General features: G+C 57.0%; 2 protein-coding genes across 17 annotated transcripts in view; one reads left to right on the top strand and one right to left on the bottom strand.

The window, feature by feature from the left end:
* The first annotated feature begins 2,615 nt into the window (after positions 1-2,615).
* ISLR (immunoglobulin superfamily containing leucine rich repeat) lies at positions 2,616-5,774 on the top strand. Of its 2 annotated transcripts, none has more exons than XM_061394864.1 (2): positions 2,616-2,930; positions 3,754-5,774. In XM_061394864.1, the coding sequence occupies exon 2, from the start codon at positions 3,755-3,757 to the stop codon at positions 5,039-5,041; it is 1,287 nt and encodes a 428-aa protein (XP_061250848.1). In that variant the 5' UTR covers positions 2,616-2,930; position 3,754; the 3' UTR covers positions 5,042-5,774. The 2 variants fall into 2 exon arrangements, with proteins under 2 accessions (XP_061250848.1, XP_061250849.1); XM_061394865.1 differs by lacking the exon at positions 2,616-2,930 and adding an exon at positions 3,446-3,551.
* A 1,963-nt stretch (positions 5,775-7,737) lies between these two features.
* STRA6 (signaling receptor and transporter of retinol STRA6) overlaps positions 7,738-14,898 on the bottom strand; it is a 29,685-nt gene continuing 22,524 nt past the window's right edge. For all 15 annotated transcript variants that reach the window (XM_061394855.1, XM_061394856.1, XM_061394853.1 and 12 more), the window contains 7 exons: positions 13,313-13,388; positions 11,970-12,103; positions 10,624-10,741; positions 10,434-10,535; positions 9,615-9,778; positions 9,243-9,392; positions 7,738-8,580 (listed from right to left, as the gene is read on the bottom strand). In XM_061394855.1, coding sequence (XP_061250839.1) covers positions 8,411-8,580; positions 9,243-9,392; positions 9,615-9,778; positions 10,434-10,535; positions 10,624-10,741; positions 11,970-12,103; positions 13,313-13,388 — 914 coding nt within the window. In that variant the 3' untranslated portion in view covers positions 7,738-8,410. The remainder of the gene's footprint in view (positions 8,581-9,242; positions 9,393-9,614; positions 9,779-10,433; positions 10,536-10,623; positions 10,742-11,969; positions 12,104-13,312; positions 13,389-14,898) is intronic.

Raw genomic sequence — 14,898 nt, 5'->3', positions numbered from 1 at the left:
GAAAGCCCCATATCCCAGGACTGCTGGGCACTCTACCCTGAGGCCTGCAGGAGCCAGGATGGGGCAGGCAGGAAGGGCTTCCAGACCTGACTCCTTCCCTCCCACTCCTCACCTCCCAATTCTCCCTTCCACTGTTGAAGGGCTGCCAGGTATCCAGAGATGGTGCAGAGGTTTGGGGTCTGAGAGATGCTCTCTAGTCCTGGGCCTTTATGCCCGCATCTGTGATCTAGGGACAGTCAGGGTGTCCACACACTCACCAAGGACCCCCATCTCCAGGCCCCCAGGGAGCTCCTGGCCTGGGAAGAGAAAGGGGAGCTGACTCCCAGCTGTGTCCTTACCTGCTCACATCATCTCCTGTGGGAAGGGCTTTGCAGGAATAACTTGATAAGATGATGGCATCCGGAGAGCCGAGGGGCTGCCTAGGAGGTGATAAGCCCCACCCTTGGAGGCGTGCCACCGCTTCTCAGGCTCTGTGGTGGGTGGCCCCACGTGGCCCACTGTGAAGTGCCTTGGAGGACACGAGATGCTTCTTAGTAGAGGCCCACTGCGTCCCGGTGGCCCTTGTCTTATTGTCCTTCCTGGGAGAGGAGGGTCATGCTGACCACTTTTTACCCTCAGGAGGTGATGGGATCTGGGCAGATGCGGGAGGGTTGTCAGTGACTAATGGGTGCAGACTCAGTGGGCAGGTTACTCTTGCTTCTCCTGCCATAGCCCCCGTTCCCCCCACACCCCCACCCCCAGCTGTTCTGCACGGGATTCTGAGGGTGGCCTAGCGCTGGGTTACCATCAAGGTCTTTGACAATGTGGAATGAGGTGCAAGGACCCCCAGGAAGGCCAGTAACATGCTCGCACACTCAACAGAGTGCGGATCCCCCACGCACGCTCATGCTCACGCTAAGTCGCTCAGTCATGCCCAACTCTGTGCGACCCCATGGACTGTAGCCTGCCAGGCTCCTCCGTCCCTGGGATTCTCCAGGCAAGGGTACAGGAGTGGGTGGTCATTCCCTCCCAACCCGGGGATTGAACCCATATATCTTATGTCTCCTGCATTGGCAGGCAGGTTCTTTACCACTAGTGCCGCCTGGGAAGTGGGTCCCCTACATTGTGTGAGATAGCCTTGAAATGTCCTAAGGAACCCGGTCTGGACCCAGAGTCCCTATCTGTACAAGAGGGTGTGGAGAAGGGAACCTCCAAAGTGCTTTCACTTCTGGCATCTGATGCTCACCCAACTCACCCACTCGTTGAGTCAAGAGCTATTTATCGAGCATCTTCTCTTGTGCCAGGGATTAACAACAACTGGGAGAACAAGTAGTCTGCCTCCAACAGGCTTCCTCTCTAGTACAGGGATCTCCCTTTAAACACGTGAGAGTACATTTATGTTGAGTGAATGAACTGAGAATACCTCTAAAAGGAAAGACAATTCTAAACAAGTAAAACTAACAGTGGGGGGGAGAAAAGCAACTTGAAGAAATAGACAATGCAGATAGAAGGACACTTTTTTTTAAAGGCTATTATTAGCTTCAGAGAAATAAAAAATATATATACATGAAACAAGAACTGGGTGTAAGTCTCCTCCCCCGCAAGGCAGTTAGAGTTGGGACAGTGGACTTCAGAGAGCGATGCTGCCTCTCCAGACAAGCAGCGCCAACGGTGGGGTTTCAGGTCCTTTGGGAGGCCCCAGAGAGAATATTACAGGAGAAGCAAGGTCCTCAACCTCACCTGGCTGCCAGGTGGACAGTCCTGGGTGATAGAACCATCTCTGTGCCTGAGTGCCTCAGAGTCCCCATCAGAAAGCTGAAGCCCAGCCGATTCCTGTCCGGAGCTTCCTGTTACCCGACTGGAGTGCAGTCACACCCCTGCCTGCCTCCACCCTGCTCTCCCAGCTTGGCTCATCCGGAGACCTCCCGGGACTTCAAGTGTTTAGGGCAGCCCAGCCTTGGAGCCAGCAGGCAGGCGTGACTTGGGGTGGCGGGCTGGTGAGGAGGATGTGTTTTCTTACAAAAACAGGTCTGAAGTTTTGGCTTCTCCCTGAGACTCTGCATCACGGTGGGTGTTTTATACGCTTTGGCCTCAGCTTTTCACTGGAACACACCCACCACCCACACAGACACATGATCACAGAGATGCACATTCATTTCTACACATAAACACACACACACATGCCCAAATATACGAATTAGACTCACGCACATCCACACAAACACATGAAGACTTAACCTCACAAGCTGCACGAATACACACACTCAAACATTCCCAAACACACAAATTCACACATACATGATCTCACACCCACATCCACACACACACACACACATACAAACTCATCCACACACAGAGATGTCACAGCCACACTCAGACATGCACACAGTCCCTCACATGGTCCCAACTTGGAGAATGCCCTCTCCTTTTTCTCCTGTTCAAAGTGAGGTTAAAAGTCCCCCACCTTCCATGGGATTCAATTTCTCACCCCTCCCTCCCATAAAGTCCTTCTGGCCCCATCTTTTCTTGGGTCCTGTCCAGCTAGTGCTGTGTCTTTAAGGAAGTTGAAGCTGCTAAAAGTGAGTGAGAGAGAGAGAGAAGAAAAAAACAAAAAATTTGGCATCTTTTCCCCCTCAAGTTTCTGGTGTCACTTATGAAACACGGGTCCTTGTTGCTGCAGAGAGGCAGTTTTGCTGGAAGGAGGGAGTAAACGGACTGCCTGGGTTCTCTTCCTGCAGCCTTGTCTCAACAGATGGTCTCAGGCACCCTGTCTGGATAAGGGCAGGCCCAGGTGTGCAGACTGAAGGTGGGACAGGGACCAGGCTGTCCCTTCCTCCAGCATCGTCATCTTCCCTTGGCCCTGCAGACTGTCCAGGACTAACTCTTTCTTTGTTGCTCATTGGTTCCATCTTAGAAGAAGCTCTGCTTGACTAAGAAAGAGTAGTTTGAAGGTAAGTCAGCGGCAAAAGGGCTCTAAGGTCCAGTGGGAGGAGAAAGCAGTCTACTGGGCACGGGGGCTGGGCACTTTCCTGTTGGTTTGGGGTGCTCAGACAATCCCTTGCTTGGATCTGTTCAGGGGCCATGGATCCCTCTAACAACCACAGCTCTGGAAACCCCAGCAGTATTTGGGTTGAGCCACTGGCCTCCTCCAAGCCAGCTGAGAGGTCCTGGCAGGGGTTTACTTAGGCAGCTGCCTGGTGTAGTTTGGATCGAAAAGGCCAAGGGTGTGAGTCTGTAGAAAGGGTCTGGTGTGTGCTGTGGTCACGGCTGGTAGGAGCGGGAGAGCAGTGGGTGGGGCTCATGGGGGTGGTGTGCGCTGCACAAGGGGCCTTGTCTAGGCCAGGGGGCAGAGCATACCTTTGGGGGGCTCCAGGGGGAGGGGCTGTGGCCAGGATGTGGGAGGGCAGGAGGGAGGCTCTGCCAAATGCTGGGGGAGGAGGCGGCTGGAAAACAGATTTCAAGTCACAAAGTCAGCTAGGAGCCAGCCGAGGCAGGGAGAGCTCTCGGCTCAGAGAAGGAGCTGGGGTCCTCTTCCGTCCTATCTTCGCCCCCTCCTGACTGCGTGACCTCGGGCAAGTCCTGGACCTTCTGTGGGCCTCAGTTTCCCCTTCTGTAGAATGGGGGTGGTAGGCTAGGTGGTGTGGGGGTGTCTTATCTGGATTATGTGGGCAGGGCCTTCTGATGGGGAAGAGCTCTGTGTCAGGGTGCTGAGAGGGACAAGTGCCTTCTGTGGGTCTTTGGGGGGTCACCTTGTAGGCATGTCCTTCTCTGCAGGATGCAGGAGCTGCGTCTGCTGTGCCTGGTGGTCCTCATGGGCCTGGCACAGGCCTGTCCAGAGCCCTGTGAATGCGGGGAGAAGTACGGCTTCCACATTGCTGACTGTGCCTACCGTGACCTGCAGGCAGTACCATCCGGCTTCCCGGCCAACGTGACCACACTGAGCCTATCGGCCAACCAGCTGCCAAGCCTGCCGGGGGGCGCCTTTAGGGAGGTGCCCCGGCTGCAGTCGCTGTGGCTGGCCCACAACGAGATCCGCAGTGTGGCCGCGGGTTCCCTGGCCTCTCTGAGCCAACTCAAGAGCCTGGATCTCAGCCACAATCTCATCTCCGACTTTGCCTGGAGTGACCTGCACAGCCTCAGCGCCCTTCAGTTGCTCAAGATGGACAGCAACGAACTGACCTTCATCCCCCGCGATGCCTTCCGCAGCCTTCGTGCCCTGCGCTCGCTGCAGCTCAACCATAACCGCCTGCACACGCTGGCCGAGGGCACCTTTGCCCCGCTCACTGCACTGTCTCACCTGCAGATCAACGACAACCCCTTTGACTGTACCTGTGGCATCGTGTGGTTCAAGACGTGGGCCCTGACCACGGCCGTGTCCATCCCAGAGCAGGACAACATCACCTGCACTTCGCCCCACGTGCTCAAGGGCACGCGGCTGAACCGCCTGCTGCCGCTGCCCTGCTCCGCACCCTCGGTGCAGCTTACCTACCAGCCCAGCCAGGATGGGGCCGAGCTGCGTCCGGGCTTCGTGTTGGCACTGCACTGTGACGTGGATGGGCAGCCGGCCCCTCAGCTCCACTGGCACATCCAGACGCCCGGTGGCACCGTGGAGATCGCTAGCCCCAACGTGGGTGCCGATGGGCGTGCCCTGCCTGGTGTCCTGGCAGCCAGCAGCCGCCCGCGCTTCCAAGCCTTTGCCAATGGCAGCCTGCTCATCCCTGACTTTGGCAAGCTGGAGGAGGGTACCTACAGCTGCCTGGCCACCAACGAGCTGGGCAGCGCGGAGAGCTCGGTAAATGTGGCCCTGGCCACACCAGGTGAGGGTGGTGAGGACGCGCTGGGGCGCAGGTTCCAGGGCAAAGCGGCCGAGGGGAAGGTCTGCTACACGGTCGACAACGAGGTGCAGCCGTCGGGTCCAGAGGACAACGTGGTCATCATCTACCTCAGCCGCGCCAGGGGCCCCGAGGCTGCAGCAACAGCAGAAGGGGTCCCTGGGAAGCAGCCCCCTGGGCTGCTTCTGCTGGGCCAGAGCCTCCTCTTCCTCTTCCTCGCTTCCTTCTAGCCCCACCCCTACCTGGGGGCTTGTTGACTCCTGCCCTGACCGATGGCTGTCCCTCACAAGTGGTGCGGGGGCCTGGGGGTAGCAATTCTTGGAGCCTGCATCAGGGACTTCCCACCTTCCTACCTCCCCTTCTCATCCCTTCTGGGACACTCAGCAACCCCACTTCTAGACTTGCTCAAAGCTAGTGACTAGGATGGAATTGAATCCCCTAACTCACCGTCTACGGTGCTAATTGCTGCTAACCACACTGCACATGCTCCTCTGTCTTGGGGGTAGCATGCCGACCAGGCAATGCCCTAACCACCCAGGGGGAGCCCCACTGATGGACTTCCAGGCACTGGGACTGACAAGCTCTCAAAGGCTATGGTCAGGGCCTGGGGCTTGGGGCTGGGCAGGGAAGTAGCCTGAAGCAGACTGGCACTGGAGATGTAGAATTAGGCACAGAACAAGTGGCTGGCGTGGCTTGGAGGCTCTCTGAACTGCTTGAGCTCCTGCTGACCTTCCGTGTTCTCTAACAACTTGAGGGCTGGGGAGTCTCTGCCCTCAGACAGGACTAGAAGGCCCAGGATGGTGCTCATCTCCAACTCTTCCTCCCTTGGTGTGCCCCTCCATCCTGGATTCCTGCCCTGCCTTCCTCTCCAGGTACACATCTATCGCCTGCCTTCCCCCACAACCTTGGGAGAGACTAGCCAGCCTGGGGGCGGCAGAGAAATAAATAGCATTTCTGATGCTCCCCTGCGTCTGCCTCGAGTTTTGTCTGGATCTAGGTGCCCTGCTGCCTCCAACCCTGCCCCTTTCCAGATTAAAGGGTGCTATGCTTAGGGACAAGAGCCTGTGAGAGCTCTGAAGCCCCTGACCAGAGCCCCCAGAACTGCTGAGACCAGCAAAGTGGAGACAGGGAGGCCCAGGAACGTAGGGTAGCAGCTGTGAGACTTGGAGTCTGGCCAGCCCCCTTCCCCCTCCTTCTACACACAGTATCTCCCCATCCCCCGTCAGCTTGCAGCTCCCGCTGAGCTGCTGTCACCAGAGCACAGGTCGAGGATGACTGCACCTCTGATGGAAAACAGGTCGAGGATGACTGCACCTCTGATGGAAAACAGCAGGATGGAGCCAAGTCCCTCGTGCTGTGTTACCCTGGGCGAGTCACTGCCCATCTCTGGACTTTGGTTTCCTCAGAAAACAAAGGATGGGGTAGGACATGGTAATGTCAAGAGTTTCGTTGACTCTGAGTATCTAAGGCCTTATAATCCTAACCCAACGTGGACCCCTTGACATCTCTGGCTCTGTTCACCGCTGAGCAGGCTTGGCTTCTTGTAGGATGTGGGCCTAAGATCTGAGTCGGGGGCAGCTGGGGAACATTTGTACCCTGACTGAACTAGCTACTCGCTTGTTTTAAAGTCACCTGGGGCCCCTGTACCCTCAGGGTGAAGCCGGAGTCTCTGGTCAGACATTCCTGGCCCCTCTGACTGGCTCTCTGAAGTCACCCATCCCCACCCCTATGGGAACAGCTAATTGTTCCTTGAACGCTCTGAGATGTGTAATCCTCTGTATATTTACTTACGCTGCTCCATCTCTCTGGACACCCTCCTGCTTGTCACTTGACTAAGTCAGCTTTTGAGACTCAGCTTAGGTACCACCTCCTCCAGAAAGCTTACCTGGATGCTTTTCCCTCACCCCACAAACTGGACTAGGCCCCCTCCTCTGGCTCACATAGCCCTGAGTGTCCAGTGTCCCAGCCTGATCACACTCTCATGACTCTGCTTCCATATTAAGGACAGATGCTGTCCACCACAGACACAGGGCTAGGAATACATTTTTCAGTGGGCTTCGGTGGGACCATCTCTACCTCCCTTGCCCTCTTCCTGGGCACCCTTGAATGTGGGTTGGAGCTCCCTGGCCCCGCCTGGCTTCCTGCCAGTTTGAGGCTGTAGTTTGGATTTGGGAATGTGGTGGGGGGTGGTCTTCACTAGCTGTACAGACATTTCTTGAGGCCCCACAGATCCGGGTGTGTGGGTGGCCACATTTGCCCCACTCTTGGTAGCCCCAGCCCCACAGTAGTCCCCACCTCAGCCAACCCCCAGCAAGAGAGGGGGACCCCCTCAGCAGCGGGGGACCCCCTCAGTGGCCCTTCCCTTTCCAGGCCAGTCTCCTCCTACCTCCGTGTGTGTGTGTGTGTGTGTGTGAGTCACTCATTCTTGTCCAACTCTTTGCCACCCCATGGACTGTAGCCCACCAGCCTCCTCTGTCCACGGAATTAGAGTGGGTTGCCATTTTCTTCTCCAGGGGATCTTCCTGACCCAGGGGTTGCACCCCAGTCTTCTGCATTGTAGGCAGATTCTTTACCCTCTGAGCCACTAGGGAAGCCCCCCACCCCAACCTCCATACTCTTATTCACATTACTTTCTCCTGAAATCTCTCCTCCTCCTCAAATCCTGCCCATTCTAGAAGACCCAGAATCAGTCCTACTTCCAAAGCCCACACTCGCACAGCTCAGGGGTGGCACCCTGGGTCCCCAGTGTCTCCTCCACCCAAAGGGATGTGGCCACGGGTTCCCCTCTGCCCTCTCCACCCAGCCCAGCATGTGACCAGAATACCCCAACCCCACCCAAGCCCCACAAACACAGTTGATTCACTGAGAGTCCGGGTGGTTTTCCCCATATATCCCCCACCCCCACCCCCCACCTCAGGAGGACTGCTTCTCAAGCACAAGTTTATTACAGAGAGCACACTAACCTCTTTCATAATCTCTAAGGGCATACCAACTACAAAAATATCAGGTTCTCAAGTGTGGCCAGCTCGGTGTGGGGTCTGGTTGAGCCATGACTTTGTTGTGGGGTAGGAGCCCATAGCTTCCTCCTGGGCTGCCTTGCAAGCCATGAGGGCCCCCAGATGGAGACGGGCAAAGCTGCAAGAGACAGGAGGCACTGCATCTCGTCATGGTGGTGAGGTCCATCTGAAGCTGAGGGGGCCAAGCTGGAAAGCTAGGCTGTCCTGGCCTGAATCGCCAACCCAGGTCAGGAGAAGACTTCAGGGAAGCCTGGAGGCTGGTGGCAGGGCTGGGCATCAGGAGGGGCCTGGACCTGCTTCCTGGGCCAAGAGGCAAAACCACCACTCGCCTTCTCCAGAGCCCTCACTGGCTTCCCAAGGTCAAGAGGGGCAGACCAGAGCCTTCCCGAGGCTCGAGGCTCATAGTGCTGACAGACTTCGATCCAACCAGAGCAACCCCCGGCTGGTCCCGCTAAATCCCTGGGACCTGCAGGCAGAGCTGGGGCCAAGCAGAGGGCTGCCATGGCCATGGTGATGATGCTGGGAGAGCCGGGAGGGACAGGCTGGGAGGCAAGGACACAGCAGTGTGGCCTTCCCCCAGCCTCAGGGCTGGGCACCGTTGGGCCGGGCACCTGGCAGGGCTGTCTTCCGGAAGGCCTGCAGAGCTGGGTTGTGCAGCAGCGTGTACGCCAGACCCCAGCGAGCCCTGCCTTGGCGGGCCCTGGGCCCCGCTCCCTTGGCCACCAGGTCCTTGGTCTGTAGCAGCTGAATCCCTGAGAAGAGGCCTTCTGTGGGTCACTCAACAAACACCCAGCCAAACCCCGCCCTCCCTCCGCCACCCCAGCACCAAGATGGGGGCAGAATCTGAAAATCGCACATGTAGAGTGGGGGAGGTTGACGAGACAGGGGCTCCGGGTGCTATTCACAGGGTGGGAAGCCGGGAGAAGTGTGGGGCTGCAGAAGGGGTTTGTTCAAGGTCAGATGCTCATCCTCTGGATGGCCGATAGGAGAGGGAGAGGAGGAGCTCTGTGGAGGCAGGGCTGGGACAAGGGACTGGAGCCAGCTCAGTGCTCCCCTCCCTACTACACCCAGGCTGCAGGGCAGGGGAAGACAGACTGCTTAGGAGAGCAGGGGTGGCCTGGGTGGTAGGGGTGACAGAGCCCCTTGGCAAGACAGTGGTCTCATTCCCCAAGTGAGAACTAAGTGTGTGCACACACGTGACAGACGGTGTGTATATGTTAGTATCAAGGAAAAAGTTACCCTGAGACGGACCAGGAAAATTCTCACTTCTTCTCTCCCACAGGCAGCCCAGAGAGGAAGTGAGCATTTTCCTGGCTCTCTCTCCCTTGCCTGCGTTGGAGAGGGGGGGCGTGCCTTTCTCCTGGGAGAAGCCAGGTGGGTTCCACTTCCCCCCATCCCCAGTGGAAGGGCGCACCTTCCTCTTCCTCCCCCAGTCTGAGGCCATCCTGGGGGGTCGCACGGGGCTTGGGCCTCTGAGTCCGCAGAAGCAGGGCACAGAAGGCCGTAGCAGCTGGGTGTGACTGGCTGGCCTCCATCCTCAAGAAGTTGCAGTATGTGTGGTAGCCTGTGTGGGGGTGCAGCGCTAGTCGGGGAGGGCCCAGACGGCCCGTAATACAGACCTGGGGAGTGTCCTGCACACCCTGCATGCGAGCACGTGGCCCCCTGCACATACCCACGGGTCAGGGTTACGGACATCCTCCAAGGAGACTAGGTCAGGGCAGAGCCTCCCTCCCTGCTTGGCCAGCCTGAGCGTCCCCCACCTTCAGCTCCTGCCCAGTGACCTTACCGGGGTCAAGAGTGGCAGCTCTAAGCGGCAGCAGGCTGAGGTCCATCCGGCCAAGGTGGACGGCATTGTAGAGGGCGGAGAGGAGCACTCTCCAGGCGGCCACCATGGTGCCCACCAGCATGTTGACGGGGAAGAGAAGGAAGGTGGCTGCATAGAGTGCTCTTCTGTGGGCCAGGAGAGGAGGGCTGAGGCAGGTCCCCACACAGAGGCCCTTCCTCGGGTCAGTGTCAGACTGAGATGACCACAGCTGCCGTGTATTTACTGAGCACACCTCTGTGCACCCGCCCTGTGCCTTATGTCTGCTCTCTTAACCCAGCTCACCCATTCCCCCAGTCTGGGAGGCCCAGACAGATGGGGTGACTTAGCTAAGGCTGTCTAGCTGGTCAGTGGAAGATTTGGGGCTTCACTCCAGGTCCACCTGGATCTTTCTATGATCCTGGTGTCTCCCACCTCCCTCCTCTGGGTCCCTTGTCCACAACTCTAAGCCTCTCCTGGGGCCAGGTTCTCCCACAGCCTAGCAGAGAAATGACATGGCTATTAACCTCCTTCCTGCAAAGGGCAGAGCAGGGCTGATCCCCAAGACAGGGAAACTCGAGGGGGTATTTCTGGCCCTGTGACAGGTAAACAGAGGCATTTTTGAACTAAGCTGGGCCACGGCTGCCTCTCTCTGTGGATAAGGCGAGCTCTTTCTACCATCCACTGGGGTTCCCTGTTAGAGAAAGGGGAAAGACGGCAGTGGAGGGAGAAGGGGACAGAAAGGAAGACAGGGAAGAGGCGGCCGAGGGCCTGAGGGAGCCACAACCCCAGAAGCCAGCTCACCGGTTGGTCAGCCCCGGGCGTCCATGGTGAGTGTCCAGGAAGGCCCAGTGGGCCGCTGCGTTCTGCAGGGTCACAGCCAGGGCCAAGGTCAGCCAGAAGGGCCTGTGGGAGGTGAGGGGATGGGGAGGGTGTCACTGTTAGTGGCCCTTGGGGAAGGGGTCTCAGAACCCTCAGCCCCTTCCTCACTCACCACGAGGACTTCAGGTAATGGAGGAGCAGGAGGTTCCTGCCGTGAAGCACGGGCATGAACACCAGGAAGGCCAGGGTCAAGGTCCCCAGGAAGAAGAGGATCTGCTGTACCAGGAGTCCTGCCAGCAGCGGGAGGAGGGGCGCAGGCATCAGGCCACCCCCTCCATTCCCAGGCACTCAAAGCTTTGGCATCGAGTAGACCCGGTTTCAGATCCCTGCTCTGCTGCTGTTTAGCTGTGCCACCTTGAGCAAGTTACTTAACCTCTCTGAGCCCTGGTTTCTTCCTCTGTAAAAAGGGGAGAGCGGCCCCTACCCAGGAGGGCCGTGCTGAGGCAGCAGTGAGACAAAATCTGTGGCTACTCTTGGAAAACCAGAAAGTGCTTTGCAAGTGTTATTCTCCCCCCAATTGCTCCTGCATCCTTGAGGACAAGACAGTATTTGAAATTAATGTTTACATTCCTACTGGCCAGAGCCTGGCCCATGGTAGGCACCTGAAAGCTGTCTATTGAAATGATGGGCTAATTGTTGACCTAGGATGTGTACAAAAGGGCTTCAGAGGCTTAAAGTTTACCAATTCAAGGAATTATGACTTTTAGTGCTAATAGTCCCTCTACCCCTTTATCATCTTTTCCCACCTTACCCAGAGAGGTGAGAACTGAAAGAAGCAGCAGGAAGGGAAATCAGGTCCTTGCTGGCTTCAGCCCGCTCACATTTGAGAGGACTTTGCTCACTGCAGTGCCCAAGGGAAGAATCAGAAACTTGGAGCATGGAAGGGTCCTTGAAGTCCATCTAGTCCAGTTCTCTCAGAGTAGGACCCCCTTTGCAGCCCCCAATAATGGCCACATAACCATGCTAGTGGAGGATGGGGAAGCCTGGCATGATACAGTCCACGGGGTTGCAGAGAGTCAGATGTGACTTAGCGACTGGACAATATCAGTCATGCTTGAATACTCCCAGTGACAGGGATCTCATTACCTACTGAGAGCCCATCATGACATAACCCTCCCTTACAAAAGCAGGAATGTGCCTCCTTCAACTTTCCAGCCCTGGGTCACCCTCTGTGCTAACACCTGGAAGCACCCAGGAGCCAACCTAGTGATGGATATTCTTTTACCAAGGGCTCCCGCACCTATCCCCTCCCTCTCATCCCACCTGCGTGGACTCCCTGAGGGCAGGGGAAGCAAGGTGGCTCCTTCCTTTTGCTTTTACCCCAGAGCCAGCCCCAGCACAGGCAGACCCGCAGGGGCAGCCAAGACCTGCCGCGCACTCCCTCCCCTACCCGGCCAGCGTCTGGGGTTGGATGGAGGTCAGTGCTGAGGTCAGGTGGATCGGGCAAGGGGGGCTCACCAAGGCAGGTAAAAGCAGTCTGGTAGGCGGTGAAGCTCATCCAGCAGAATATGGCCTGGCGGGAGGGGCGGGGGCTCTGGGTCAGGGGGCCTATGTCCAGGGCGCCCCCTCGGTGCAGAGCTCGCAGGTTGGTCCTAGGGTGGGAAAGAGGAAGGCAGGGACCTCAGGGAGTGCACATGCTTCCTTATTCCCAGCTCTGGGCTGGCCTCTGGAAGCCCAGGGCTGTGGGAGCCCAGTGGAGCCTACTAATCCATCCTGGGAGGTCAGGGAGGGCTTCCCAGAGGAGGTGATGCCTGAGTTGAGTCTTAAAGGATGAATAGAGTAAGCTGGTAGGGGGTGGGGCAGGGAACAAGGGAGACAAATTAAAACAGAAGACTCAACCTGAGCCAAGTCAGGAAAATGAGACACAACAGTAGGGATGGAAAATGACTTGCAGCTCAGCCACCAGGGCAGGAGGCCAGGTTCCAGGTAGGCAGAGGCTTGAGAGCCTTAGCCACCTGACAGGAAGAACCAACTCATTAGAAAAGACTCTGATGCTGGGAAAGATTGAAGGCAGGAGGAGAAGGAGGTGACAGAGGACGAGATGGTTGGAAGGCATCATTGACTCAACGGGTATGAGTTTGAGGAAACTCTGGGAGTTGATGAAGGACAGGAAAGCCTTGCGTGCTGCAGTCCCCGGGGTTGCAAAGAGTTAGACACGACTTATTAACTGAACAACAACAACAAGTAGCACCAACCCAGTAAGAAAAGATCCTGGAGCAGGAACCCTGAGGCCTGTTCAATGCAAAGCACGGGGACCAGCTCCCTGCTAAGTCCCTGGCCCTCCCCTTCCCACCCACCCTACTCCCAACCAGAACCTTCTCTCCTTCTCTGCTCACACTTCTTCAGTGCTCCTTACCATTCACCATGAAAGGGCGAGGTAGGCGGCATGGCATTCAATATCCACAAGAATCTCTCCAGTGCCCCAGGCGCCAGCCGGCCCACCCCCTCACCCACACTCACACTTGCTCTTGCTCACGCAGCTCCTCCCGCCCATGGCACCCTGCCTCCCTCGTCTCCCCGTAGGATGCCAGCTCTCCCAGGTAACCCCTCCTCAGAGGACAAACTCCACACTTCAGCCCTTCATCAGCCGTGCCCTGCGTTACTCAGGGACATTTCTCCACCCAGACAGGGACACCCCACCTTCTCCGCCCCCCGAAGGGCAGCTGGCCTCAGGGACAGCTCGGTCCTGCAGGCATTCTCCTCCTTCTAGTCCCAAGATTTTCCCCTCCTGGGTCAGGGGTCCTGCAGGCCCGACCTCGCCCCCACATCTGTATCAGGGGGCGTCAGAGCCTGCCACTGACCTGTGTGTCACCAGCGAGTGGACCAGCATGAGGAAGGTCAGCAAGCAAGACAGCACCAAGGCCGAGATGTAGCAAACTGGAAGGCCGGAAAGAGCAAAGTGGGAGGTCAGGGCCTGGGCTGGGTCTCCTGGGAATCTCCGAAGGGCTGTCGAGGGACGGCTGGGTGGGAGTTACCCCCACCCCACAGCCACACTGAGCGGAGGCTTCTTGTCTCTTTTCCTGTTCTCAGATCCAGTGTAAGTCGACAATTTCTGTTGGCCCATACAGCCAGGTGACATCTGATGGCCAGGATGGGAGAGGCCAGCTCTGAGGTTGCAGACCTGGCCCTCACCCTGGTCTTGCTGCTTCCACTGCTGCGTGGTGCCCAGTGAGGGACTCCATGGGGGTCTGCCTGGTGTCTGCCTCCAGCTCCATGACCTCCTAGCTGTGAGGCATCAGGAGACCATTCCATCACCCAGCCTCAGCTTGTCCATACCAGGCACATCGCTGGGCTGCCCATCTCCCAGCATATTGTGAACCCTAAAATCCCATCAAGGCCTGCCTTGGTGGCCTTGGTTCAGAGCACAGAAGATACGAGCACCCATCAGTGTGACCTGAGTCCATCAGAATGAGGGACATAACCACCGCTACCCATCTCCTCAACTCCCCATCCACCCTGGCCAGGAGTTCCTTGTATCAGCAGCAACTGGGAGAAAATGCATGGTGTGTTGTGAACAAGCCTGGTCTTTAAGCACAGCAGGGCTGCAACCCTTCCACCCTATATCCACAGCCAGTCTCACTCAGTACCCTCAGAACCACCCCACGGGAGAGGCCCAGGGAGACGTGGGACGCACAAAGAAGCTGAGACTCAGAGCTGGTGGGCTTGACCCACCGGCCACACTGCTTGGAAGTTATGGAGCAGGTTGTACAATCTTTTGATCTAGGATAAGCCTGGGAGGTCTGCACCCTGATCTCAGTAGTCATCTGAGGGAAGTGTTCCTGGTTCCCATCAGAGACTCAGGAGGGGAGTAAACACACGCGGGAGAGGCAAGCACTGGGTCCTTGCAGCCACAGGCACTGTGGGTCTTATCACTGACAGCATATTAGGATCACCTAGAGCTTTTCAGTTCCCATGGCCCAGGGACTTCCAGTGGCCCAGTGGTTGAGAATCTGCCTTGCAATGCAGGAGACACGGGTTTGATTCCTGGTTGGGGAACTAGGATCCCACATGCTGCAGGGCAACTAAGCCCATGTACCACAAGGAAGGATCCTGAATACTGCAACTAAGACCCCACGCAGCTAAAAAAATAAAAAAATTTTTAAAATTCCCATAGCCCAAGCTGCACCCCAGAGCAATTAAGTCAGAATTTCTGGGCATAGGAATCCAGACCTTAGCCTTTGGGAAAGCAACCCCAGTAATTCCAACGTGTACTCAGGGTTGAGAACCACTGAACTGGGTTTGTTTTTTTTCCCAAAGTCAGAGCCTTAATGATTTCTTTGAATCAACAGTTGATTGAAATCCATCAGGCCAACCAGCATGCGTACAGCGACTGCTACAAGTGGTTCTCAAACTCAGTCTTGTATTTGAATCATGGAGAAGGCTTGTC

Source organism: Bos javanicus, chromosome 21 (assembly GCF_032452875.1).
Source record: "Bos javanicus breed banteng chromosome 21, ARS-OSU_banteng_1.0, whole genome shotgun sequence".
Lineage (NCBI taxonomy): Eukaryota > Metazoa > Chordata > Mammalia > Artiodactyla > Bovidae > Bos > Bos javanicus.
The sequence above is the reverse complement of the archived record's forward strand: the minus strand, read 5'-3'. Positions and strand labels throughout refer to the sequence as shown.

Excerpts from the sequence above, each read along its gene's own strand:
- ISLR (XM_061394864.1), top strand. The coding sequence starts at position 3,755 with ATGCAGGAGCTGCGTCTGCTGTGCCTGGTGGTCCTCATGGGCCTGGCA.